The sequence below is a fragment of the Drosophila serrata genome, unplaced genomic scaffold, assembly GCF_035046125.1.
Source record: "Drosophila serrata isolate PLE 108 unplaced genomic scaffold, ASM3504612v1 contig_240, whole genome shotgun sequence".
NCBI lineage: Eukaryota > Metazoa > Arthropoda > Insecta > Diptera > Drosophilidae > Drosophila > Drosophila serrata.
The window spans coordinates 11,447,801-11,474,224 of NW_028257138.1; the positions used below are offsets into that span (position 1 = coordinate 11,447,801).

A 26,424-nucleotide genomic window follows, 5' to 3' on the forward strand; every position below is an offset into this window, starting at 1 on the left:
CAATTCCATCTTCCGATGCTGTTGTTACTGCTGCTGCTGCTGCTGCTGTTGCTGTTGCGGCTGCTGCTGCTGTTGCTGCTGCAACTTAAACTGGGTCAACTGCGAACCAATTTTCAGGCAAAAATTGCGACAACGACAGCGGCGGCAACGGGCAAACACACAATAATAATCACAAGAGTAGCAGCAGCGAAAAAATAAAAAATAAAAATAAAACGTGCCACACAACATAAAGGCAAACAACGAGAAAAGATGCAGCAAAAAAAATGCATTTAAATTGCTCTTCGGCACAACAACAACATAAAGTTTAAGGAAAAATATCAAGACAGAATTCGGATTTAAATTCTTGAACAGAAATCACCGACATTGAGTGCACTCTAAATCGCATAATAATTGAAAAATTTACGTTAAATGCACATAATGATGAATGCCTGCATCGCAGCGACCCAACAATGTTCTCATTGTAATTTAATTTACTTAATTTGCCAACACATAATTGAGACTTGTGCGAAACTCGATCTCAGCATTAACCCAAAGTCTGTCCGTCAGACAACGGCGACAGCCGGAGTGACAAACGAATTAAAATAAATAATTGAAATTGCTGGCCAACTCACAGTTGGAGTCAGAGTCGAGAAAGGAAAAACCACCCGCTTTGCTATTTAATTTTTTTCTTTCAAGAATTGCAAAAGATCTTTGCAGAGCTCTGGCAAATGATTATGGTATTTCTTGATTTTTTTCACAGCGCATTTTGCATTATAGCCAGGCTTTAATTGAGCCACCTCTAAAGGGCAGGCCAAAACAATTGGGCAATGGAATTTCAGTTAATTGCAGTTTACCTACAAAAATAAAAACAAAAAGCAAAAGGGAAACAAATTTTGGGTTGATAATTGTTGTGTTACTTAGGGTATTTTGAGAAGTTTTAGATAATAGTTTTGCAACATAAATATCATTTATTTATTTGCATTTTTTACAATCCTATATAATTTCTTATTTAATTTAATATAGATTACTGCTAACTTGAGGGCATTTAAAATTATATCTTACTTTTTAAGTCCTTTTTGATATTATGCTCAATATTTAAGGCATCTTTAGAAAACCATCTGTGGCTAAAGAGTTTATGCCCGATTTATTTTTGTTTATAACAATTCAAGAACATTTCAAAGCGCTGAGCATAAGAAAAACCAAAAAGTTTGGAAAAGAAAATTCCATTTACATTTTGGAGTAAAGAAATCTCAAAACAAATTGATGATTTTCTTCGTTTCAAGTTTGTTGAACTTTTTTCCGATTTGTGGCAAAGGGGGGATAGATGGAAAATCTAAAGCACAAACAATGCATTTTCTTCCCCAATTTTGTTCCACAAACAATTACTTTTAGTTCACGTTACTGGCGGCGACTTTTATTGGAAAATACTTTTGGAAAATTGAGTACAAACTGAGTAAAACAAACAAATCCCCCTGCGGTTAGGAGGCTGTAAGTTGCAAGTATTGTTTTTGACTTGAAACAATCAGCCATAAAACCATAATAAAGCGATAAAAAACTGAAGTGAAGGAGGTGCCTTAGGGTCAGAGTTCGTAAGTGGTATCAAGTTCAATTGTGTAACACAAAACGGTTTGAATAAATCGGGAAAATATGAAGATATATTTTATGTAATTTCTTTATTGCTATATTTGTTTGAATATTTATATTCTTGCTAGATTTGTTTAATAATTTATAAAGAATTTTAATTTAGAAGCACAGAAATATAGAAATAACCCTAATGATTGTAACTAATCTTATTTAAATCATTCCCTAAACTTCCTTTTATCGAATGACAAACTTTTCAGGATCCAATTCGTTGCAAAGCTTCTAAGTGTCTGGGGGGCAAACCCACCAAAAAAGTTTCCTTAGTGTAATAAACCGGTTATTAGGCTTGTATTTAGGTCAAGTTTTAATATGATAACACACACACACTCTCACACAGAGAAATCCAAAGGCGTGCCAAATTCAGAAATTCAGGCAACTACAAATGGCGCATTTGCAAAATTATTTGGGTTTGGTTTAATTTGATTTGATAGAACATAAACAGGATGGGGTAGATTTGAGTTTCAGTTTGGGTTTTCTAGGTAGGGAAAAAGGATTGAGAACTAGACAACGCAATAGATGAGAATAGTTTTGTTGTTTTTTTTTTTTGCTTGGGTATTGAAAGGTGTGCAGCTGGCTGACTATCAAAAAAGGTTTAACAAAAGCTATTTCGCGGTGGATGAGCTTCAATGCTTCCTGCCCCCTTTTCTATTTCTCTATTTTATTGTTAACTATAAATTTGAATATTTGTTTGCTCCTGGGGTATTTGCCTGCATTTCTATTCAAACTATTTTATATCCCTGGCAGGGTATTGTATTCATTTAGAAGCTTAAAACGTAGTAAAGTAGTCTTTTACGATTCTATGAAGTATATATATTATTGATCAGCGTTAAAAGCTATGTCCTGCGAGAATATTTTTTTTTTCAAAATTTGCAAAATATTTACATAGTTAAAATTGTCAAAATTTTGGCATAAAAATTTAATTTTCTAAATTTTGGAAATAAATGTGCAGATTTGTTAGCTTTATAAAAATTAGCAAAGAAATGCTTTCCGAATTGAAATTAATAAATTTTTGGCATAGTTATGCAATATTGAACCTAAGGGTATACCAAGTTCGGCTTCCCGAAAGTAGCTATCTTTCTTGTTCACAGAATTTCTTTATTATAGAATAATATATACACAGCTAATAATTAAAAATTAAAAACATCTGCCGTCTTGCAATCAAATTGAATTAAATTTATAATAATTTAGTGAAAAAAATTAATGCTGACACTATAAATTTGATTAAAAATATAGAAAAATATATAACTTCTTTATTATAGAATAATATATTCACAGCTAATAATTAAAAATTAAAAACATCTGCTGTGTTGCAATCAAATTGCGTTGAATTTATAATAATTTACCAAATAAAATTAATGCTAACACTTTAAATTTGATAAAAAGTATACATAAAACATTGAAACTAAACTGTGTTCCTTACCATTTTAAAATTGATTAGAGCTATATATTTTTAAATAAAAATAATAACGAAATTTTAAACCAACTAATAAATTCTACCCTTTGATAAGGCAATGCTGCATTATTACAATGAAGATATATGTGTAATTAATGAAAATTTAAATCTCCAGTACTCTGATTAACTTTGAGTTAGAAAGAGATCACCTTTGGCCGAGTGGGCGCCCAGTTGCATCTCGTTCCAAGTTGTGATCTAGAAAATCTCCCCAACAAGACGTGACAAAACAAATTGCCAGACGACCGAAACAGGAAAAACCATTGCGCAATGCATTGCAAAAAAATAAAATAAAAATAAATAGGAAAACGAAAAACGAAAAAAAAAAAACAGAGTAAATAAGGCAGAAAAATTGCAATTTATTATAATTTAATCTAGAATAGAAAATTAAATAGAGCCGGAGGAGCAGGGCTGGCGTTGCCTCTGTTCGTTCTGTTCGGATCGCTGCATACATTGTGTGCTGTGTGTGCCCTGTTTGGCTTTTATCTACCGTTAGTGTGCAGTGTCAATAACACACTGAGACGGGGTGAGGAGGGGGGTAGGGGCGATAGGGCGATGGAGAGATGGAGAGAGCCCCACCAGGGCGGGAGACACGTGTGCGAGGGCGTTGATGACTGACGGCTAGAGGGGTGCTAAGGGGAGGAAGGGAGACTGGGCAATGGCAATGGCTGGCTGGCTGGATCGAGGTGGGAGTGGGAGAGGGAAAAGGCGAAAGGAGAAGAAGAAGCGGCAGACGGGGTACGGTTGCAGTTGCTGCAATGGAGGCCAACGTCGGCGTCGCGCTGTGACAACTGTCACTGTCACAGTCACAGTCACTGAAACCGAAGACCAACGGCGGCGACAAGCCCCGGCACCGTGGAGCTGCATGGCCACGAAAGTAATAAAAAATCTAATAAAAGGCGAGACAAAGTTTGCAAAAATAAAATACATTTTTATTACCAAAGAGAAACTAAGACTGCTTAAAACTTTTTAGGAGAGGGAAGAATAAATAAAACTTGGTACAATTTTGATCATAAAATGTACACGAACTAACTAACTGCACAGAAACTAAGGCTCCATAAAATTTTTTAGTGAAGGGATTAATAAATAAAACTTGTTAAAATTTGGTAATAAAATGGACACTAACTAACCAACTGTACAGAAATTAACACGCATTAAAACTTATTAGTAAAGGTAATAATAATTAATACTAGGTTCAATTTTGATAATAAAAAGTAAATTAGTTTATAGTTTACATTTAAAATTGGTATAACAAAAATTCGTATTCTAATTATTATTTTTTAAATAAATTCTTAACAAAATATGCATACCTATCAGTTTAAATACGAATGCTGCCCACTGTGCAGATGACAATGTCTTTGTGGTTGGAAGTTGCATATGTCTATTGCCATTGTTGCTGTTGTTCTCGCTTAGCCAACGAATAAAAATTAATTCAAAAATAAATTATTGTCATTGCCATTGTTGCAAATTGTTGTTGCTATTGTTGTTGTTGTTGTTGTTGTTGTTTGTGCGGTGCCCGTGCCTGTGCCGCTGCTGCAAATTATTAGTTTAAATTGCGGTTGCAGCAGCTGTCAGCCGGAGTCTCTTTTTTTCGCTGTCGGTTTATTATTATTGCCGGCTTTGGAGAGCTCAAATTGTAGCTGTTGCTGGTCGAGTGCATTCACTTCTATTGCAAAGATTTGGTGACCTTTACAAGTTCATGCGGAATGAACGTTCTTGAACCCGAGACAGCCTCATGAATATTGCCCATTTCGTTAGTTTATGAATTGTTTACTGCTGTTTACTTGTTATATATTCTACGCTGTTGGCCCACAAGGCGTATGAGTAATATTATTTTGTTCATTTTTGGTTCGTCTCGTAAAATTCTCTGTGGTTTATGTACACTGGCAACTACTGCTTTATTTAAAATTTCTGAAGTTAAATGCAATGGCTTATTTGTTTTTCCTTTTTATTTTGTTATACACTTAATTAAGTTACACATTTTCGAGAGTTCCACAGGGCGTATGATAAATGTTGTGGTGTTTTCTGTTATTTTAATAACGTTAAATCGCAGAGAGTTCTTTGAAGTATGGTTTAAATTTATTTTATTTAGTGCATATCCTATCGGAGTGATGATGCTTATACTTTAATTACGCTTTCATTATCACCTATAAATGAGGTAAACTTTTTACGGTCATTCAAAATTTCAAAAACTCATAACTAAGCCAAAAAAGCATTAATTTAATTCTAAAAACTTTAATTTGTTAGTTTCCGTTACGTTAATAAATCTGCATACTTAATTTATAATTTAAAAAATGTCACTTTTTTTCGAATTTAAAAAATAAAATTTTAGCAATGTAACCCCTTATAAAATGTTGAAAAAATTGGTATATTATTTATTTCTGACGGATATGGCTAGATCGATTCGGCTTTTGATTCTGATTAAGAATATAGATTTATGTGGTCGGAAATGGCTCATTCACTGTGTATTTAATAATATTAATAAAAGAGAGCGTTAATTTTTCCTTAAATTTAAATTTTTCTATATTTCTATATTTTGTCAATATCTATTAAAATCCAGTCAAGCGTTTTTCGCGCTCCAGACAATTTGTTAATTACTGGATACAACGAAGCATGAAAACTGCAAATTGTTGCATAACACGCACATAAAACATTTCGTCTAACTATCCTTTTGGGCCAGCAGCTGACCGGCATTAAATCATAAAAAAATTGCAAATATAAATCCGGCACCGTAATAAAATGCCAAATGCATTTAGCCAGACGCCGAGCCATAAAACAAATGGCTTTGACTCACTTTTTTTCGCCGGTTTGCTTTGGATTCGTTTATTTTTTTTTGTCTAATGACATTAGGCCAGAATGAATAAAAGAAACTCAGAAATACAAAAGCGACAAGAGACTTGGGCAAGAAAATGGCTTTTAAGGAGATTTAACATCGAATCTTAAAGTTTATGAGTTGCACTTTTGGGTTTTTTGCTTTGGAAAAAGTCGTTCAAAAGGATCGAAGCAATTTTTTAAACAAACTAACAAATGAAATATTTAAGATTTTATTAGTTTTATTTATTAGAAACATACTTTTGTCGTACAAATCGAAGTGGGAAAATGAGGAATAGATTATATTATGAAAATATTGACTAATGTTTATATTTTAAAATTTAAATGCCTTATTTAACATTTATTAAATTAAAAATATTCTTAAGAAAATACTTAACTAGTATTTTTTTCACTACAGTTTTAGTAAAAATTAAATCTAACATTTTCTACCAATTTCCCTCAGTGGCTTCGCGTGATCTGGCTTTAATTCTGTCAGAACTTTTGGCCAAATAATGGAAGGAAAGCAAAAAGCCCCTTTCAACCCATCTCTTTACCCCATTCTTTCACACAGTCATTCCAGCTCTCTTGTTCTTTTGAGTTCTCCATCTGCGATCCGCGTTGCCATGGGGTCCCCTCGGTGCCCCCATAGAGGATGTCGTGAAACCCATAGACCTACATTTTAAACAAATTGCCCCCCATCTGCCGTCTCTTTCGCTTGCTCGTTGCGTGTGCCCCAAGATGCGATCAAGAATTTCAGAATTTCTCGGGTTCTTTCGCTTTTTTCAGCCGTTTTGTTGGAGTCTTTCTTTTTTATTTTCGGTGGTTGTTGTTGGGTTCACTTCCAAGAAGCGAATGCATTAAACCCGGCCAGTGGAAGAGACGCAATGATAATCAACTTAATGATGATGAAGCAGAAGAAGCCAAGAGTCAGTTAGTTTGTTAGTCAGTCAGTGTGTCTCCTTCTTTGCTGGAATTCTTCTGAAGCCACCATCCTTCCATTGCCAACCACTTCTTCTAATCGCATTTTCTTGTTTCTGCAGCATCATCAGTTTTGTGTTTAAATACTCTAACTGGCAGTATTATAGTTTATGGAGACTATTTGATATTACAGGTTCTGTTTGATATAACGTTTTAGAATTTAATATAAAACCTACGTTAGTTGTAGTGCATATTACATTTTTATTTATTTATTTTGGTTTGTAAAAAAGTAAAATCTTGAGAAATTCTTATAATTTAGTGTAGCGAAATTTTGTATATAATAACTTAAAGTTAAGTTCAATCCACATACCAAATCTCAAAATAATCTACCAATTATTACCCTTTATAAAAGGAGTTTAAATGTTGCTCTAGGAACCCTCTGGACGAAGCGCCAATAAGTAGGCAACATATTTACAAAGCACATTCTTAAGTACCTTAGTTTTCCACTCTTTGTCGTAGGGTATTCAGAAAATCATTATTAGATTTTTGTTTTTGTTCTTTTTATTGTAACTGTTGCTGCTGCGTCATCACAACAACAACGGCAACATTAACTGCCCCAGAGTTGTGGAGATCGTGCGTAGTTTGTCCCGCTCGCACTCAGCCTCTTCTCCTCCTCTCTATCTCTTTCTGGCTACCTCTGTCCCTCTTCCGCTTGCGGCAGTGGGTCTTCACTTTCGCCAATTCTGAGCTCCACTTGCAGGTTCAATGGCCGGCGCGTCTCTGCCTCGGCCGCAGTCGCTGCCATTGCCGGCGTCGCCCGACGAGCGCCATTCGCACGTTTTGTTTCTGCCGGCGTCGCTGTCGCTGTTACTTGGTCTTCTTCTTTTTGTGCGTTGTTTTGTTGTTGTTTTACGTTTCTCGCGTCTTTTCTCGTCATCGTCATTTGCTTGTTTGTTGTTTGTTTGTTTGCTTTTTCGCCTTCGCTTTGCATTGCAATTTGTGTTTTGCCAGTGTGTTTATGTTGGTGCATTTAATATCGTTTCATTCTATTTCATTCCGCCTCCCCCTTTCTCCTCGCCGTCTGTCTTTTGTGCTTATTCATCGCCCGTGCCATCTTGTTCTTATTCTTCTTCGGTCGATCAGTTGGCCAGGCTATTAGCAATTATTCTTGGCTTTTTATTGACATCAGACGCGGTCCCAGAGTCACCCACAATATGGGGGGGGGGGGTAATAAATATCGGAATATCGGTTTTTCTGTGGATTTTATTAAGTACGGTTAGTTTAAGAAGTTAGTCTGCAAAGGAACTAGGAAAATCTTGTATTAATTTATTTACATATTTATTTATTAATCACAAGTTTATTAAAATTAAATAAATTAAATTATTTATTTAAATCACATATTTTTAATATTTCTTATAAATTTAAAGTTTCGAAATAGTATTCATTTTTTATGATTTTTATTTGTATACCCTTGCAGAGTATATTAATTTTAGTCAGTGAAAGACTCATTTCCGAACCTATAAATCATTTATGTAAATTCTTGATCAGCATTAACAGCCGAGTCGATCTAGCTATCCCTGACAACAATTTAAATTTTTTTAAAAATTCAACATTTTATAAGGGGTTACATCGTTCAAATTTCAAAAATTTACAACAAAAATTTAAGTTTTTGAATTAAAACTAATGTATTTTTGGCTTAGTAATGCTAGTAAACTTTGATTTATCGAATAAGTTGTCATATAAAAATATAGTTAAAAAACATTCAAAGAAAGTATTTATTTATGCTTAGTCATTAATCCTATTATTTAATTGCCAACTGCTAAGGTTTATAAACTGTGGCTTCTCCAAGTTTGTTTCCTTTCTTAAAACATCTTATTTAAAACATCTTCCAAAGAATAATTTATATTTATTATTATTTCTTTAGTTAATCAAATTAAATTAATATAAGATTTATTTAGGTAACACATCCGAATACAATTAAAAAGACTTTTAAAATAAAAATTGTGACTCTCTGATTCAAAATTATGGTAGCTTACTTCCGCCTAAGGTTTATGTTTCGCAAACCCATTTAGTTAGCTTTCCCAGCAACCTCATTAGGGTGCTTCATACTATACATTTAAGCCAACTACGCCCAAAAATACACATTCGCCGGAGCAGAGAGAAAAACGGGGGAAAATGAGCCTGTAATTTGGTTATTTACCGTAAATGAGAGAGGAAAAACGAGAGCTCCGCAAAACGTAATAACAGGAATTAAAGTCATATTTGGAACGCAATAAACATACGCCCACGCAAAACCTCTGCTCTGAAAATCAGAGACCTCATTTATGGCTGTTAATGAGCTTTGACATAAATCTGAATTATTGTGCTGGATAAGTCGGGAATTTGTGCAACACACACATGTAACTACATGTATTTGTAAGCTTCAATGGCTTTTCATTTGGTCAATTAGTTAAGTTCAATGGGGAAAAAACAAGGTTAATTAAGATTTCTATTTCGATTTAATTAATTAGACCAAAGACAATTATATAGAGATTTCTGCTAAGTTGTTATGAACCTTTAAACAAAATAAATAAAACTTTGCAGAAATACAAAGAAACAAAACAAGGTTCAATGCACATTTAATTGGTTTTGTCTGACAACCGAAATTGGCTCAAATTAGATTGAGATTCTCCGAGAGGTGTATACTTTTTTGACAGGTGCAAGGCCAGGCAGAAAAATTTCACAAAATTTCACATATTATATTGTATTTTGTTCCACGACTTAAGATACACGTTCAAGCTGATGCATGCAGATACTTTTGTGCACAATGTTGCAGATACTTTAGACTTTTCTCCGCCTTTCGCCGGTTGCATTGTTTACGACATTTCGCTGCCTCATTTTCCGCAGTCAAAAGACATTTTTGTGTAGACTTTTTCCTTGGTTTTCTTCAATTTCACTCAGTTTTCTTTTCCCCCATATCTCGAAGCTAAGAGGTGTGGGTCGCATTCACAGATACTTATTCACGCATATGAATGTGATTATCACTATTTGTCACCAATGACAGGTTGTCTTGTCACCAGTTCCACCCTCCCCTGTGTTCTTTAACACCTAACTAAAATCAGCTCGGCTTCTACAATTGAATATTATATTATATTATTGATATGATATTATTATTTATTACATATTAAATGATAATAAACAGAGAGACATAAATCTCTATAATAAATAAATCATTGAAATCTCAATATGCCAATATGTAAAGCCGTTTTTACTGGCTAAAATAATATAGCCAATATATTTATTGAAAAGTTTTTATTCAAATTGAATTTTTATATATTGAAAGGATTAATTTTTTGTATGAAGGATTTTTTCCTTAAATTCCCCTACAGCTTTTCTCGTTGTTTATATCCCATTCCCGCAAAGGCAAAACAATAAAATTCAACAAAAAACGAGCTCAATTGCACACTCAATATTTGCACAACTAATTCACACAAAGGGCTCTTGTTTTTTTGTTTTGCGTCTATATCTTTACTATTTAACTGTTCGATGTGATGATGCAACTGCCGCTGTGTCTTGGCCTGGCTAAAACAAAAAAAAAAAAAGATTCAGGCTGAGACTGAGACTCAGAGAGACAAGTGCGGATTGGTTGGCATTCTCAGGTGATTGCCCTGACCCAATTGCAGTGACACTTTCAGCTAATAAATTGCATTCAGTATTTTCTTTCACTTTGCTGCTGCTGCTGCTGCGGCTTTCTTGTGGCATTTTCAATGCAACATCAACTGCAATTTCAACAGCATTTTTATAATTTTTACATAGTTCATAAAGTTTCCTGAGACACCCAGAGAGAAAGTGCGTGAGGCGCAGAGAGCAGGAAAGCAAAAAGCAAAGCAAAGAAATACACTAGAAACTGTGTCAATTAATATGCTAAATTATACACATCTCTGGGAGATCTCCACAGAGTGCAAGAGAGAGAGGAGGAGGAGAAGGAGGGGGAGACGCCCCAGATGGATGCCAATCAATTGGCAACTAGGAAGCATAATTCCCATCTCAGCTAATTACCACACAATGACGTGAAAGTTCGTGAAACCGCAGACATACATAGACGAGGCCCAGGCCCAGGCCCGGCCCGAAAGAAGAAAGCGCTTTCTTGTTTCATTTGCCATATATCTTTTTGCTTGTTGCTTGAAAAAGTCACGACACAGCTGGCAAGCATTTCATCTGCGTTTTTCAATCTTTATTGCAACTTGAACCATCGCATTGTGACTTTTGTGAATACACATGTCGTATACGCGATATTTGCTTCCTGCCCCAAAGTGGCATCAGATAAATGCATCCCACACACACACATCCCCACTCGAACTCGAGTGCTCGACACAGCAACAAGTGGCACTTGACTCGACTTGGCTTCGTTTTGCCTCCTTTTGTTGCAATTTTCCCCCTCTTGTTGGCCGCCTCGAAATGGTTTTGACCCCACATTTCAATTACGCCGCTCGGAGGGTTATGTAACATTGCACTCGGGTTATTCAGAAGGCCATTTGGGGTTATATACATTTGTGTGTGTTATGAGTTGCAAATCACTTTTCTTGGTCTATATAGGGTTTAATAAATATGTTTTTTTGCTTTTTGACTTGCTAAGAGGAAATTAAAAAACAAACATGTATTGAAATAATTCTCATTTCTAGTTTGCAGAGTGTTTTAAAACAGTTGCATTTGACATGATAATTAAAAGAGTCAACTACAGAATATTTAGTTTCCCATTTTCCTTACTTAAGGGTTTCCATGAGTTTGTTACCAATTAAAACGAATTTCCTTTTAGACTTTGAATTGGATTTTTTAATCAATTTATCCTTCACACTCAAAGGAGTAAGTGAACTATTTTTTTGGCCAATTTATCCTTCACACTCAAAGGAGTAAGTGAACTATTTTTTTGGCCAATTTATCCTTCACACTCAAAGGAGTAAGTGAACTATTTTTTGTTAGTGCCACCAAAAGTTGGTCAACTCTGAAAGTAGTTTGGTTTAGTTTTAGGTTCTGCTTTCTAACGCGACCACCACCTTTCCAATTCAATTAAACGACTGGGGAAAAATAAATAAATAACCAAGAAGCCAAAGACACCCACACGACACCCAGATCTAGACACAGAGTGAGACAGGGAGACAGAGAGAGAGAGACAGAGAGAGGGAGAACTTCAGGAACTGGTCTTTTGCGCGGATACTTGATATAAATATGCATGATATGCATACATAAATTACGTATACGACATGTTGTTCTGCCGCCACTCTCTTTCGCCTGACCTGCATTTCCTCGAACCGCGATTCGAGACGCAGCTTGAAAAGAATAATAATAAATACAACATAAAAATAACAAAAAAAGATATATGTATAAATAAAGCCTTGGCACATTTGTCAAAAATTGCAAAACAAGAATCGGGAACAAATGTTTTACGAATTTGAATAGTTGCCCCTTTCGAGCAGAAGGCCACAAATTAAGCCAGCAATAAATAAAAAATCAAAAAGAAATGACCAATAAAAACAAAAAAAAAAAAAAAACAAAGTCGAATAAAATTTCGTCAAAGAAGACCCGCAGCATAAAACACACACAAATATACAAAAAAAAAAAAAATGCTGCCAAAAGAATTGGGTCAGTAACACGCCAAAAAAAAGAAGAGAAATAAAGAAAGAAACACAAGTCCAAGAAGAGGAGTCCGGTGGAAGAGAGGATAAAGCAGAAGGGGAAGGAGCAGGCACACAAAGAAAGAAGCCGAGGAGCAGCTAAAAACTGAGGAGAGGAAAACCAAGCACGCAAATAAAAAGTCAATTGAGCGTGGTCAGAGCAACAAAAACAAAGGAAGAAATCGAGGAAGAAGGCATTAGACAAGTACCACGACTATGAAATACCCTGGTAAAGCATATAGTAGAAGAGTTTTACGATACAAAAATATATGTTTCCATAAAATAAATCAATTTCTTTTATTCTAATGTAACTAATAAGATTGATATTGACATAAAAACTGACTCAATTGTAATATTTAAATAGTATGTTCAGAAGAACTAGGTTACTATTGATTTATATTAATGGGAAATTATTTTAAATCATTTTTAAAGCTTGTTAAAATTAATTTTGGAAAAAGAAGATATACTTCAATAATTTGGAAACCAACTCACAATAAGAATGTCTAAAAATATGGTACTTAAAACTCTGGTCTACTTTATTTATTCAAAAATTGCAACTTCAAAGTCCATCTTAACTTAATTAATTACTTTATAATATACCCTTCAAGTACAGGGTATCTCAAAAAACAATGGCAATGTCGCGACAATCTAACAAAATTAAAAAAAAAAACCTTCGGAATTTTTGTCGAAAAGTTCAATGAAGGCATTGCTAAAAACTACAAAATACGGCTGCGAATTTAAATTAAAACAGAACATCAAATAAATTGCGCAAATTCGGTGACCCAATTCTTTCGAAATGACTTTGTTTTCTATTCATCTATTTATATTGAAATTATGAAGGCAGCTAACACACACACACACACACACACACACAAACACAACACACACACACACAAACACAACACACACACAGAGAGAATAAAAGCAGGCAAAACAAAAGCCAAGTCAATGAACTCTTGGAGCCCTTCCGATAAACGATATACAAACAAACGGGCGATCATCTGTTTTATTTGGCAACTTGTTTAATATCGGTCAATGTATTCACAAAAGCCAACAACAACAACAACAACAATATCATCCATATTAAATGAGACAAATACAACAAAACAAGACAAAAAACGAGATAAGAATTTCAAAAATGTTTCTTTTGATTGCGTATACGCACACACTTGTATGAATTGTGGCTGTATGCAATGCCAAACTTTCACGTAATTTCTGCGTTTATCCCCCCTCTCATCTCTCTCTCTCTCTCTCTCTCTCTCTCTCTCTCTCTATCTCTTTCACTTTGCGTGTGTGTGAATTATATTATTTTGTTGTTTTTTTTTTTGGCGTCTGTTTTGCTTGTTGTAAAAGTCAATAACCTTTTCGCGTATTCAAGAAGCCAGTTCCAGTTCCTCGAGGAGAGTTCCCCCAAGAAAGCGACGACGCCAAGCTGAGAAGAAACACAAAAAAAAAAACACATTATATATATATAAAAGAAACAAAAAATAAAAACACAAACAAAATTCAGATTTAGTTTTTTTTTTTTTTTTTTGTTGTTTTTTGTTTCTCTTCTTTGTTGGCCTTAATCAAGAGCCAAAAGAAATGGCATCATAGCCGTGGGTTAGGTAAATTGTTAGCCGGTTACTTGGTCAGTAAGTTGTCTGACTTTCTTGGCCCCGAAAATGGAAGAGGTCAGATTGGGTTAATTACGTAAATTACGAGGAAGCTGGGCCCGGATTTAATGAGTTTGAGGGATGCTTTTTTCGAAAGTTTTGCAGAGAGAGAGAGAGATATGTTGGTAGTTAATTAAGGGCTTAAAGGGTGTTGCCTTTTTGCAAATAGTATTGGAGATTTGAAAAAAAAAATTTATAAGGTCTATCAAACCATGAAACCAAATAAATAAAATCAAATATTTGTTACGATTCAAAAGAATTTTAATTAAACGTTTGACTTTAAACCGTTGTCAGATTAATTGATTTTAACATTTATTAGATTGATTTTATAAGTGACTTTTACTATGGCTTTGATTACATTGTTTTATGTTCATGGTTTGTTTATTAAGGCTTTTTGAGTTCAAGTAAGTCAACATATCAATTCAAGTCCTTTCCTGCAGCTGTTATGAAACCAAAAAGCCTGAAATGCACTTAGTTCATACTTTGACTTACATTTTTCAATCAAAAACTGGATGTGTATGCAATCGAATTTTTCCTTAAGGGGAAAATTCAAAATAAACCGTCGATGGTTGGTAGTGACAAGTTGGTCTACGTGATCTTTGGCACATGGATAAATTTCACTGCAACACTCGAATGTGACTCTTGAAATTGAAAGAGAGTTTAAGGGGCATAAAGAAGCCGTTGAGGAAATTTAAATAGTTTTCCCAGAAGCTATCAACTGCTGTCATAAAGAAGCTTACGGAGTTTGTGTGAGATGTCCTCGAGGGATATCATGTAAACCACAAAAATCTTTATTCAGTGCAAAATAATCCTTTAATTGAAATTCAAAGTTTGAACTTGTGTCAATCCAAAAATATGGTAGCTTAAATATTGTGGAATTTCGTAAATATTCAAAGCTCCAAAAAGGGGGAAGGTGTTCGGCAGAGAATAGTCTTTCTGCAGAAGTCTCTCGATATTTGTTGCACATTTTGGTTTTTGGAAAGTTTTGTGGGATGTCGAAGTTTCTGGTTTTTTGTTTTGGCATCTACGTCAATCGAGCGTTTCACGAGCGAAAGTATTTGACTTTAGTGTAAATGCAAAAAAAAAGAAAAACAAAGCAGGGAACTAAGAAGATAGAATGAAATTTGGCATTTAAATATATTAATCAAGGTTTAAAAGTTGTTCAAAATTGAAAATATAAAGAATTTAACCTGAAATACTATAGAAATAGAAATTCAAGTTGCTTGATTTAATTTTGAATCTATTTAAATCATTTTAGAGTTCAGGAAGAAACTATAGAAACTTATCCTTACATTTACTAATGTTTCTCATTACTTGTTCCTAATAAATGTTATTTCATTCCTAGTCGTATTCATATCTGAATAGTTTATATTATGATTTGCTTGTTAACTTCAATATGTTTTTTCCATTGCTTCGACTTGGAAATATAGAAAATTTTTAATTAAATATTATATTATTTTCTTGATTATGTTATGATGTGTTCTGATTTCGTACTATTCTCTAAAGTATTAAAAGTACAAAAAAAAAAAAAAATAAATAAATAAATAGCCATATTACTGCTTCCAAAATTTGGAATAATGGAAATCTTCAATGTATTTCAATGAATTTTTCATTTTGTTTTAAAAGTTTTACCAAAATATTCCTATACTAAACCTTATAAATTAAAGTTAACATTTAATATATGCATACATTTTCATTTGATACAATTTATTGTAAAAACTTTTGCTCGTAGTTCATGAAACGTTGAACAAAATAAAAGTTTTAAGTTATGCACAGTTTTTAAGTTAAAGTAAACAGTGCAATTACCAAAAATATAGGAAAATATATTTAGTTTTGTTAAACTTTACAGTATTTTTAAAGTTATTTTTCATTTGTTTTTATTTTGTGTGGGAATGGCCGTATGCCTGGTGAGACTTTGGGGGGCTATCAGACCCGGACATTGGCTATTGTAATGAGCTTGGCCACCGCTGGAAGCGCTTGTAAAGTAAAATGTATTCATCAGATACACTGCATGCAAAGTATCTCAGCCTGTGTGCGTGTATCTGTATCTGTGTGTGAGCATTGGCTTTGTTTGCCACTGTTATGGTTGTTGTTGTTGTTGTTCTTGTCGCTCTCCTTTGACGCTGACTGACTGCATTGACCCCCACTTGGGGCCCCATATCTCTCCCGCTCCCGCTCCCTCTACCTCTCTCCCTCTGACCGTTCTGGCCTCCCGCTCGCACTCACGCACCGAGAGTGCGGTTCAATGCACTCGGTGCCGCCGTCGGACTCTCTATTTACTTTCGGCGCCTACCCTATACAGCGTCGGATCCACAGAAAATTTACATTTCTGTATAATTTGTAAATTAAAATGTTGCTCTTCGAATAATTTTGATTTGACGATGATGCTGAAGCGCTGAATCCATGGTATATGTTTCCCCCAAGATCCCAAAATAGATGTTATAACTATAACGGCCTTATCTACGGTCTATACGGATGATGATGGCCAAGGGAAAAATATTTAAATAAAATTTGATAGGTACACAAACAGAATGGAGAAGAATCCCCCATGCAAGAGGCTATTGACTTCCCGGCTCCAATCCGTGTGTGTGTGTGTGTGTGTGTCTTGTGTTTCTGTATGCGTTTTGTATCTGTGTGTGCTTGTATGTGTGTGGTAGTGGTAGTGGGAGTAACGTCGAAGCATTGACCGAGAGTCGTCGGCAGGGCAAAAGAAAGCAAAGTGAAAAGAAGTCGAGAGTTTTCTTATTAAAAAATGTAATTTGATAAGTTTTAAAAAATAAATAAATTAATTAAAATAGTTAGATGAAGATTTAATTAAGTAATATAAATATTAACGAGAGAGTTAATATTATCAGTTTTATGCTGCTGAAAAAATAACAAAAAGATTTAAAGATTTAAATTTCTAAAAAGAAATTCTTATTTTCCCCATCTTATCAAGTCACAAAAATATATTGCTTTTAATAATATTTTAATTATTAATTATATTAGTTTGCATAATAATGAAATTAGCTTAAAACCTATATACTCCTACTACCCACAAGTACAGGGTATCAATAGAGAATACGCACAGCTCCAGGGCTCCCAGAACTCTGACTCCCTTCCTCACAACTGGCTCTCTTTTGGGGCCTGCGAGTGTGAGTGCAAAGTGAGTGATAATGCGACCGCCACACATGTGATATCGGCGATAACAGTTGACAGTGAGACTGCGACTGCGACTGCGTCTGTGACTGTGACTGTGACTGTGACTGAGGTCTCAGTAACTGTATTGTATATATATTCTCGGGAAAATGAAAAAGGAGGGGGAAAAATCGGGGGAACTTTTGTTGCACTGATATTACTTTTGCCAGAGGCCTGTGAAGTGCATTGACTTTAAATTTGTTTTGTTTTGATTTCACATGGATAACAACAAAAGGTTTTAATAAATAAATAAAATAAAATGGGGCCCAATTCAGGCAGACTGACTTGTACCCTTAATTTATTGTCAGTAGTTTAAGTTTCCAAAATTTGTTTTATCAAACATAAATATTTCATTAGTTTCAATTCAAACAAAAAGAAAGCCAATGTTTGTTTATTGTTGCCATTTAATGTATTCAAATAAAATAATATATCAAAATTCAAATTGAAGTACAATTAAATCTAAAGCTGAAACGTTGGCTTTTAAACCGTATTTTTATTGATTTTTGCAGCCTTCTGCATTTTAGTTTTAATTTATTTATTAAGAACTACATATGTTTATAGTTTTTTTTAACCAAATTTATGGTTAGACTCTAGTAGGCACTAAAACACTTATGTGTATTGGCCTAAGTAAGTGAACTTGTTGTATACGTAATTTTATTCTATTTAAGCAATTAAAATCTTAATCAATAAAATATAAAGCATTGAAAACTAGACACAAATTCGTCTTCTTGAAGTAAACTTCACTTCTTGTTATTTTTTGAAAGTATCTTCTATTTTTATACTTAAACTATTAATCTTTTTGCAATAGCTCACCGGCATCCTTGTCTTACCACTTTGAAAGGACCTCAGTGGACCGTCAGAAGCAGCATCACAACAGCAACATCTGCAACTCCCATCCACATCACCACCCACAGCAGCAGCACACATTGCAGCTGACATTTCAGAATTTAAATGTTTTGCACAACGAGAGGCAAATACTTTCCGATGTGAGTGGATTTGTCAGGTAACAAGATCAGCCAGCATAAAGTAAATAAGCACAAAGTGCACACAATAAATGCAAGAAAACAGAGCTGCCAATGGAATACTTAATACAATGAACAGATTATAAGACTTAAATGATTAATATATTTTTTTAAATACAAAAATAGTTGGCAGCACTGTAATCCATTAATCTAAATAAGCCTAAGACTTGACCATCTGAAATTTTTCTTCCCTTTTTGATGCTACAGCCCCTGCGAAGTCTTGGCCATTATGGGACCCTCGGGCAGTGGCAAGACCACTTTGCTGGACTGCCTCAGTGGCCAGCGGCACATTGACAGTGGCAGTGTCTTCCTCAATCGGGAACCTTTGACCAAGAAGTGGCGTCGTAGGATTGGATATGTTCTACAGGAGGAGATCTTCTTTCCGCAATTAACGCTACGTGAAACTGTGGTTTATACGGCGCTTTTGCGATTACCGGAATCAATGCCGCGATCGGAGAAGATGCGTAAAGTGGATCACATCCTGGAGGCCCTGGAGCTGGGTTGCTGTCAGCAGACCAAATTTGGGGATTACCTCAATCGAGGACTCTCTGGTGGTGAAAAAAAGCGAGCAAACATTGCCTGCGAGCTGCTCACCAATCCTTTGCTTATGCTTTTGGATGTAAATTATTAGCATACTTTACTTTCTTAACAATTTAATAATAAATTTCCATGACAGGAACCCACTTCCGGTTTGGACAGCCACTCTGCCATTTCACTGATGAAGGTTCTGAAGCGTTACGCCCAACTGGAGCAAAAGACAATAGTGATCAGTGTACATCAGCCTTCGTCGCAGATGTTTCACATGTTCGACAAGTTGCTGTTGCTTCATCAAGGAAGAACTGCTTACTTTGGAGATGTGCACAATATATATAGGCATTTCGAGGACATTGGAGTGACCATCAAGCCGCACTACAATCCTGCTGATTTTGTGTGTAAGTAAGGATTGGATAAAAGAATATTTAACTGCGAGATTAGTGGATAAATCTTATAGATTTAATGTTCTGGCTTTACATGTTTTATAGATGCCTGAAAGTATGCCACTTTTAAATGCAACTAAAAATACAAAATTCTTGCTTTTTAAATTACGTAGAAGCAGAGCTTCCTTTAAAACGGCTTCATACAAATTGAATGCATTATTTTAAGCCCCTTTAACAAGTATTTTATAATAATTTAGAAGCCTTTATTGGCAACAAACTATTAAAGGTAGAATTTACTGTAGACCAATGTAAATTTTAATACTCACAACCCATGGTTTTATATTTTTCCAGTGGAGCAATTAAAATCGCATCCTGATATCCGTGAGAAGCTCTTCATTGCCGCCAGAGAATCGCATGGAAATTACCTGAATCGCAATTGCATCACCAGCAGTCGCCATCAGCAGGAGAGTGAGTCGAAGGCGAAGGATAAAAAGCAGTCGGAGAGCATCCTTATCGATGATATAATTAACAACTACTATAACCAGCATCACCACCATCATCATAACCACCATCATCAGTACGAGAATCTGCATAATCAAAATAGTGGCTGCCAGGTGGAGGAGGATGAAGAGGCCGCCCAGCATTTGGTTTGGTGCGCCGCCGATTCACAGTCCAATTTCAGCTCCTGTGCGTCCAGTGATTGCCACTCGTATAGTGCAGGCAGTGGGGCAGAACATGGCGGGGACAATGATGAGTGGCTCTCGTATCCCACCAGTTTTCATACCCAGTTCTGTGTGCTCTCCAGCCGCAATTTCAAGGAGGCCAAGCCTCGAATGCTCTCCAAACTGAATTGGTTTCAGACCATCGGACTGGCCCTGATGGCCGGTGCCATTTGGTTTCAATTGCCACGAACCGAGGAGTTCTTGCATGACCTGCAGGGATGGATGTTCTTCTCGCAGACGTACTGGATGCTCTTTGCCCTCTTTGGAGCCTTAAATTCATGTAAGGGATTTGAGATTTAAGTATAATAGGAATTTATTAAATTATTATTTGATATTTGTAGTCCCCTCGGAGCGTGAGGTTGTGAGCAAAGAACGACGCTCTGGGGCCTATCGACTGTCTGCCTATTATTTGGCCAAAATGTGTGCCGAACTGCCACTGGTTATCACTCTGCCCACGGTCTACCTCATGATAAGCTATCCCATGCTGGGCTGTACTAGGTGAGTATGATCTTGGACACTAGAATTGAATAGTTTATCATTTGTGTATAATTTCCAGCTTGAAGCTCTTCTTCCTGATGCTCATCTTCCTGCTGATCAACACTATTGTGGCGCAGAGTGTGGGTTTCTTTATAGGAGCCTGCTGCATGGACATGAATGTGAGCATCACCCTGAGTGCCTTATATACCCTGGCCACTCAGCTCTTTGGTGGCTATCTGTCGTCCCGCATTCCGGAGGGTCTCAGTTGGATTCAATATACCTCCATGATCCATTATGCCTATCAGAATATGCAGATACTGGAGTTTCGAGAGGGTCCGGCTATAAGGTGAGGCTAAAGACACCTATTACATTTACATTCTACTAATAATATGAATTTATTCCCCTTCAGGTGTGGATCGCCCAGTAGCTATGAGATTTGCAAACAGCAATCAACTGAATTCATTCCATATGAGGAAATACTCAATGCTCAAAACTCGACATCACCGCTCTGGCTGAATACGCTGATACTGATGATGTTCTTTCTGGTATTTCGGTGCCTAGGATATGCGGTATTGCGTTACCTGCGGTGCCCGAAAAAGACGTGATATATCCATAGCTACTATACATATAGTGTAGCTATATCTATCTGAGCAGACATCGAACCAGTGATACGTAATTAGTTAATGCTAACCAATGCTAAAAATCGTTACAACTGAACAAACTTGCTAAATGGCGCCCATTTTGTGATTCAATTTACTTTCAAGCCACACCATTTACGTTTACCTACTATTATTATTATTATTATTATTACAATTAACCGTACCGCCTACTATTATTATTATTATTATGATTATTATTGTATTTAGCCGTGTTATTCGAGGTTTGCGGTAGGGCAGTGCGATAGGAACTGTTTATTGTGTTGCATTTTGTAAACGTAAATTCTTGTTTTGTTTTATGTCTTTTAATTGTTAGCCGTTTATGTTATCAATATCAAAAAAACACCAGAGATCGAGAGTAAAGCAAAGCATTATGTTTTAATGTACCTTTTAAAGTCCTTTCCCCCTCCAAAAAATGAGAGAGAAATACGAGTATCAGCCCAATCCCCACATCACCTGCACACTTCTATAAATATATATGTAGATTGTATGTTTATAATGAAACAAAGCTAGTAATTTTTGTAGAATATTGCAAATTTTTTTCGCTTGAGAAAAAACACTGTGATTTAGTATGCTAGTTTTTTAATTAGTTTTAATGGGACAGCAATCAGTGAATGATGCCTGTTCGGAAAATTGTAAAGAAATATCAGTAAATGAAAATGAAAACAAATTACAATAAGAGCCCAGCAGAATGTATAACCCAATGGCATAAATTGTATTTTTGTTTATATATTATCTAATTATATGTAATTAAATTTATTTAAATATACATACACATACATGAAAATGTAAGCTGAAATACTATAAACACTATAGTTGTAACTTGTTTAAAATCTGAAGATATTTTGGGTTCAAGGGTAAGTAAAATATATTCTTTGAAAATTTATTATTTATTTAATCATCCAACATTGACTTGCCCTTGGTTTCCTTCAAGAAAATTGAGAAATAAATAAAACTAAATGCTGTAATTCCGGCACATGACCACATGGTAACCGATATGCCCCATTCCTTCATGCAAATTGGGAAAATGTTGAGCATAACAAAGACGAAGCTGCTGCAAATGACAATTGCCATTGAGGCCGCCTTGGCACGTATCTAAAATAATGAATGGACATTTATGAGGACTTAATGTCATGCTTAAATCAATTCAATTAAATCACATACCTTGACAGGGAATATCTCAACGAGACTGACAAAGAAGCAACCGACGAGGCCAATGTTGCCCAGGAAAATGTCCATGGACATGAGGAGGAGCGGCACCCAACTATATTCGCCGACATCATGACTCTGGGCATATTGGGTGAAAAACCCAAAGGCTGTCAGGCTAATGGCCACACCAGCGGTGGACACCAGCATCAGGAGCTTCCGGCCACAGATATCGCAGAGCACTGTGGTGACATAAGTACCCATGAACTGGACAGCACCAATGATGATGGTGCAGGTATCCGGATCCATTTTACTGCCCGATTTGGCGAATATATCCGACATGTAATTGACCATGGTAAAGAGTCCACTGAACTGATTGGCAATTAACAAAACCAAGGCGGGACCATAAGCCTTTAAAGCGGGACGTGAGCCTGAAAGATAAAATAAATTAATAATATACAAGAGGATAATAATAATAAGTACATGTAAGTTAAGTCTTAACTCAAATATTTAATTGTTACTCACAAAAGTCCTTTAGCGTAATCTTCTCATTCAAGCCATTTCCCTTTTTCAGGGCTACTTTCATATCCTCAAACTCCTCCATGGCACGATTCTGATCATGAATATTATCGCTATCCTTGATGTTTTTATAGTAACGGAAGGATCTCTCTGCTTCGGCATTTTTACCAATTCTAATCAGATGCATGGGTGATTCCTTAATGAAAAGCAATACGGATATAAGGTAGCATAAAGGCAGAGCCAGGACAATCCAGGGTATCGTGTAGTACGACAGGTGAGTGCCCATTATATAACCCACAAGAACGCCAGCATTGACCGATAACATCACCATGGCCGAGAAGGTGCCACGGATGCTGTAAAACAGAATCATAAATAATAGATAAACAAATAAACGAATTGTATTCAAGTTGTGAAATATGCTTGTTCGTGACGCATAGGCTGTTATGACTGTAGTTATTTGTATTTGGCCTGTCGCCAGCTGCCGTTTTCAGTGACGTAGCAGTTTGATCTTATCTCTTACAAGCCAAGAAAACATACATTATTCATATATAATCCACTTACTTGGCATCTGCGATTTCACTGAGAAAAATGGGATGAACAATGTACATGCCGCCACCGCAAATGCCAGCTAAAAGCCTGCCCACATACAAGTACTCCACACTCTGGGCAAAGTAGACCAGGATCCACAGGCACTAAAAGCAGAAAACACTTTACTAAAGAATTACCTTTGTTCAATGTTGTCTTTTAGAAATTACCGAATGCGGAATGGCAATGAACAAAAGACATCTTTTGCTACCCAGTCGCCCGAGCAAGGATCCTATAAGGATATTGCCAGTCACCGAGCCCATTCCGAGCATGGAACCAACCCAGGAGACTTCGAATTCCGACTTCACCTCGAAACCCACTGGGGAGTCGGATTGCAGTTTCCTCAAGGTGGGTGAGAGCCATCCAATGCCAATGCCATGGGATATGGATATGAGATTAACTAAAGAATGAAACCATATATTATCCTCCTGAAACTATATCCTTTACACTCCCAGGACTACTCACTCAATAGCGTCGTTAGCAGCTGGTATCGATTCCTGCGATTCAGCAGACAATTTGGGCGTTGAAAAAATCTAGTCAGCATTTTGTCCCCGCCAAAGAAGTTTCAAAAAATTCCAATTAATTTTCTAATTAAAAAGTGCCTTGATCTTTATTCAGTCTTGCATTGGCGGAGTATCTCTGGTCACTGAAAGGGCATTCCATCTTGAATTCGGGCTAAGTATCTGGCCGGTAATGTATCCTCGGGGGCGCGCCATAAAGATAACTAAATGGCTTAGGCTAATCGCCTAGGTGAGACAAATTTGATAAAACCATTATCTTTCCGGTTAAACAAACTAAGCCTCCAGTAGCGATTTGCCTTTAGTCTCTTCCAAAAAGAACAAGAAGTATAGAAAGCTACAGAACGTAATGACACTACAGCTCCACATGGTCACCGAGATGCCCCAGGCAGCCATGCAGAGGGGAAAGACTTTGAGGGTTAAGAATACGGTGCTGCTTAGAATAACCACAAAGGTAGAGGCTCCCACCGATCGTATCTGCAAAGGAAAACAATCTTTAAAGATCCATCTCTAGGAAGAGAAATACCCACCTTTGAGGGAAACAGCTCCACTAGAACCACAAACATACATCCAACGATGCCAATGTTGCAAAGGAACACATAAAAGGATAGGATCAGTAGGGGTAACCAACCCACCGAAGAGAGATCATACTCCTGGGCATAATAAGTGTAGAAACCAAAGGAAATCAGACATAAAGAAGCTCCCCCAGTGGAGGTCAGCATGAGGATCCTTCGTCCATACTTGTCACAAAGCAATGTAGTTGCATAGTTTCCCACAATCTGAAGGACGCCAATGACAATGGTGCACATCCCCACATCCAGGGTGGTATGAGAGGCGGCAAACACATCCGATAAATATGTAGTGACACAGAAACTGGCACTGAATTGATTCGCGATGAGCAGGACAGCAGCCGAGGCATAGGCCTTAAAGGCAGGCTTTGTTACTAAAGTTTAAAATTAAAATATAATATAAAGATGTACTAAAATTCCCAAGAAAACAACTCACTGAAATCCCTGTAGTCAAAAGACTTATCCTTCTCAGCCTGATCCTTGGTCACAAGATACTCCAATTCCTCAAATTCACTCTCCGCCTTGATGTCATCTTTCCTGATATTTTTGTAGAACATAAAAGACTTCTTGGCTTGCTCGATTTTTCCCTTACGGATGAGATGATGCGGCGTTTCCGGAAACAGGAAATTACAGATGAAGTAACATACGGGCAGAGCAATAATAAAAGGCGGTGCTGTAAAGTAATTCACATGTGTGGATACAATATAACCCGCCAGAACGCCCATGTTCACCGATAGTAAGATCATAGAGCCAAGGCGACCCCTTACGCTGTGGGAGATTTACAACCATAAAGTTTATCATCAGCTTGCTTCTTACAATTTACTCACTTGGTGTCCGCAATTTCACTGATGAAGGTCGGTAGAATGACATAGCTGGCGCCACCGGTCATTCCTGCCATCAGGCGACCAATATAAAGAAACTCCACACTTTGGACAAAGTAAATCAGGAACCAAAAGATCTAGAAGATATTTTGTGAAATAGTTTCTTGCAAATTAAAAAAGCAGAGTCATCACGCTCACTGTATTGGGAACTGCGGTGGCAAACAAAACCAGCTTCCTTCCGATGCGATCCTGCAGGGAACCGGCCAATAGATTGCCCATCACACTGCCAATGCCCACGAGGGATCCTATCCAGGAGACCTCATCCACCAGCACGGGAAAATTGAGGGGCGATTGATCGGTCTGAAGGTCTCTCATCACCGGCGACATCCAACCCACGCCCAGGCCATGCGAAAAGGTGGCAATGTTTACTATTTGGATTAGATCTTTTTAGCATTATCAACCCAATCAGGAAATCAGGAAGCGAATGTCCTACCCAGCAAGGTGACCAAAAACTGACGACGATTCCTGCGGCCCAGCAGACAGTCGGGATTGGCAAAGACCGAGGCTAATCGCAATTTCATCGTCATGGCTGCGATGCTTTCTCCAAACTGACTGAGCTTCGTCTAGCGCCAGAGCTTCCCCTTAAATAACTTCAAACCGGTTTATCTTAGCCAGATAAGACCAAGGTGATTTTACAACAATCAGTCTAGATGCACGCAGAAAAAAATATATTGCAAAAGATTTTATAAAGTATTAAAGTAGAAGGATAAAATAAGCAAACTTTGAAAAACCGAAGCAAGGAAACCTAAAATATATTAAAAAATATATTAAATCTAAATAGAATTTTAATATAATAATATATAAATAAATAATATATTATTTATATATTAAATCTATATTTCTATACCCCTTTAGAATATATAATATAAGTCAGAAATTTGCAATGCTGTGAAGGAGTCACTTCCGGCTATATAGAGTATAGAATATATATTCTTGATCAGCTTTAACAACCGATTTGATCAAACCGCCAGCGAGCCACCAAATACAAGAGTCAGAGTGAGAGCGAGAGCGAGAGCGGCAGCGGGAGGGTAACAAATACCTATTTCCCTCTGGTACTCTCTGCCTTACTCCAGAGGTACCTCTTTCTCTCTAGCGCTCTCGCTCTGACTTTCTCTGACATTCTCTTCGCT

General features: G+C 36.4%; 3 protein-coding genes across 4 annotated transcripts in view; 1 reads left to right on the forward strand and 2 right to left on the reverse strand.

Moving 5' to 3' along the window:
* The window catches only part of E23 (ABC transporter G family member E23), a 24,488-nt gene extending 2,604 nt beyond the window's left edge, over positions 1–21,884 (forward strand). The window contains exons 2-8 of one of the 2 annotated variants that reach the window (XM_086831486.1): positions 18,091–18,285; positions 18,512–18,923; positions 18,981–19,236; positions 19,573–20,223; positions 20,285–20,441; positions 20,500–20,766; positions 20,830–21,884. In XM_086831486.1, coding sequence (XP_086687612.1) covers positions 18,091–18,285; positions 18,512–18,923; positions 18,981–19,236; positions 19,573–20,223; positions 20,285–20,441; positions 20,500–20,766; positions 20,830–21,025 — 2,134 coding nt within the window. In that variant the 3' untranslated portion in view covers positions 21,026–21,884. The remainder of the gene's footprint in view (positions 1–18,090; positions 18,286–18,511; positions 18,924–18,980; positions 19,237–19,572; positions 20,224–20,284; positions 20,442–20,499; positions 20,767–20,829) is intronic. The other variant, XM_086831487.1, reaches the window with a different exon arrangement.
* LOC110183756 (facilitated trehalose transporter Tret1) lies at positions 21,795–23,996 on the reverse strand. Its single transcript, XM_086831491.1, has 6 exons — positions 23,792–23,996; positions 23,497–23,726; positions 23,303–23,433; positions 22,748–23,094; positions 22,241–22,653; positions 21,795–22,171 (listed from the first exon to the last, which is right to left on the reverse strand). Exons 1-6 carry the CDS (start codon positions 23,868–23,870, stop codon positions 21,971–21,973), a joined length of 1,401 nt encoding a protein of 466 aa, XP_086687617.1. The 5' UTR covers positions 23,871–23,996; the 3' UTR covers positions 21,795–21,970.
* Positions 23,912–25,850, reverse strand: LOC110183755 (facilitated trehalose transporter Tret1). Its single transcript, XM_086831492.1, has 6 exons — positions 25,728–25,850; positions 25,433–25,662; positions 25,241–25,371; positions 24,850–25,181; positions 24,375–24,787; positions 23,912–24,321 (listed from the first exon to the last, which is right to left on the reverse strand). Exons 1-6 carry the CDS (start codon positions 25,819–25,821, stop codon positions 24,121–24,123), a joined length of 1,401 nt encoding a protein of 466 aa, XP_086687618.1. The 5' UTR covers positions 25,822–25,850; the 3' UTR covers positions 23,912–24,120.
* Between the last annotated feature and the right edge of the window lie 574 nt (positions 25,851–26,424).

Bases quoted from the DNA above. Each gene is read 5' to 3' on its own strand.
- LOC110183755 (XM_086831492.1), bottom strand. From the start codon at position 25,821: ATGACGATGAAATTGCGATTAGCCTCGGTCTTTGCCAATCCCGACTGT. The intron at 25,372-25,432 runs GTGAGCGTGATG...AATATCTTCTAG, and splicing joins CCACCGCAGTTCCCAATACA to ATCTTTTGGTTCCTGATTTA. The intron at 24,322-24,374 runs GTGGGTATTTCT...TTTCCTTTGCAG, and splicing joins TGGAGCTGTTTCCCTCAAAG to ATACGATCGGTGGGAGCCTC.
- LOC110183756 (XM_086831491.1), bottom strand. From the start codon at position 23,870: ATGCTGACTAGATTTTTTCAACGCCCAAATTGTCTGCTGAATCGCAGG. The intron at 23,095-23,302 runs GTAAGTGGATTA...TCTGTTTTACAG, and splicing joins AGTGAAATCGCAGATGCCAA to CATCCGTGGCACCTTCTCGG. The intron at 22,172-22,240 runs GTATGTGATTTA...TCATTATTTTAG, and splicing joins TTGAGATATTCCCTGTCAAG to ATACGTGCCAAGGCGGCCTC.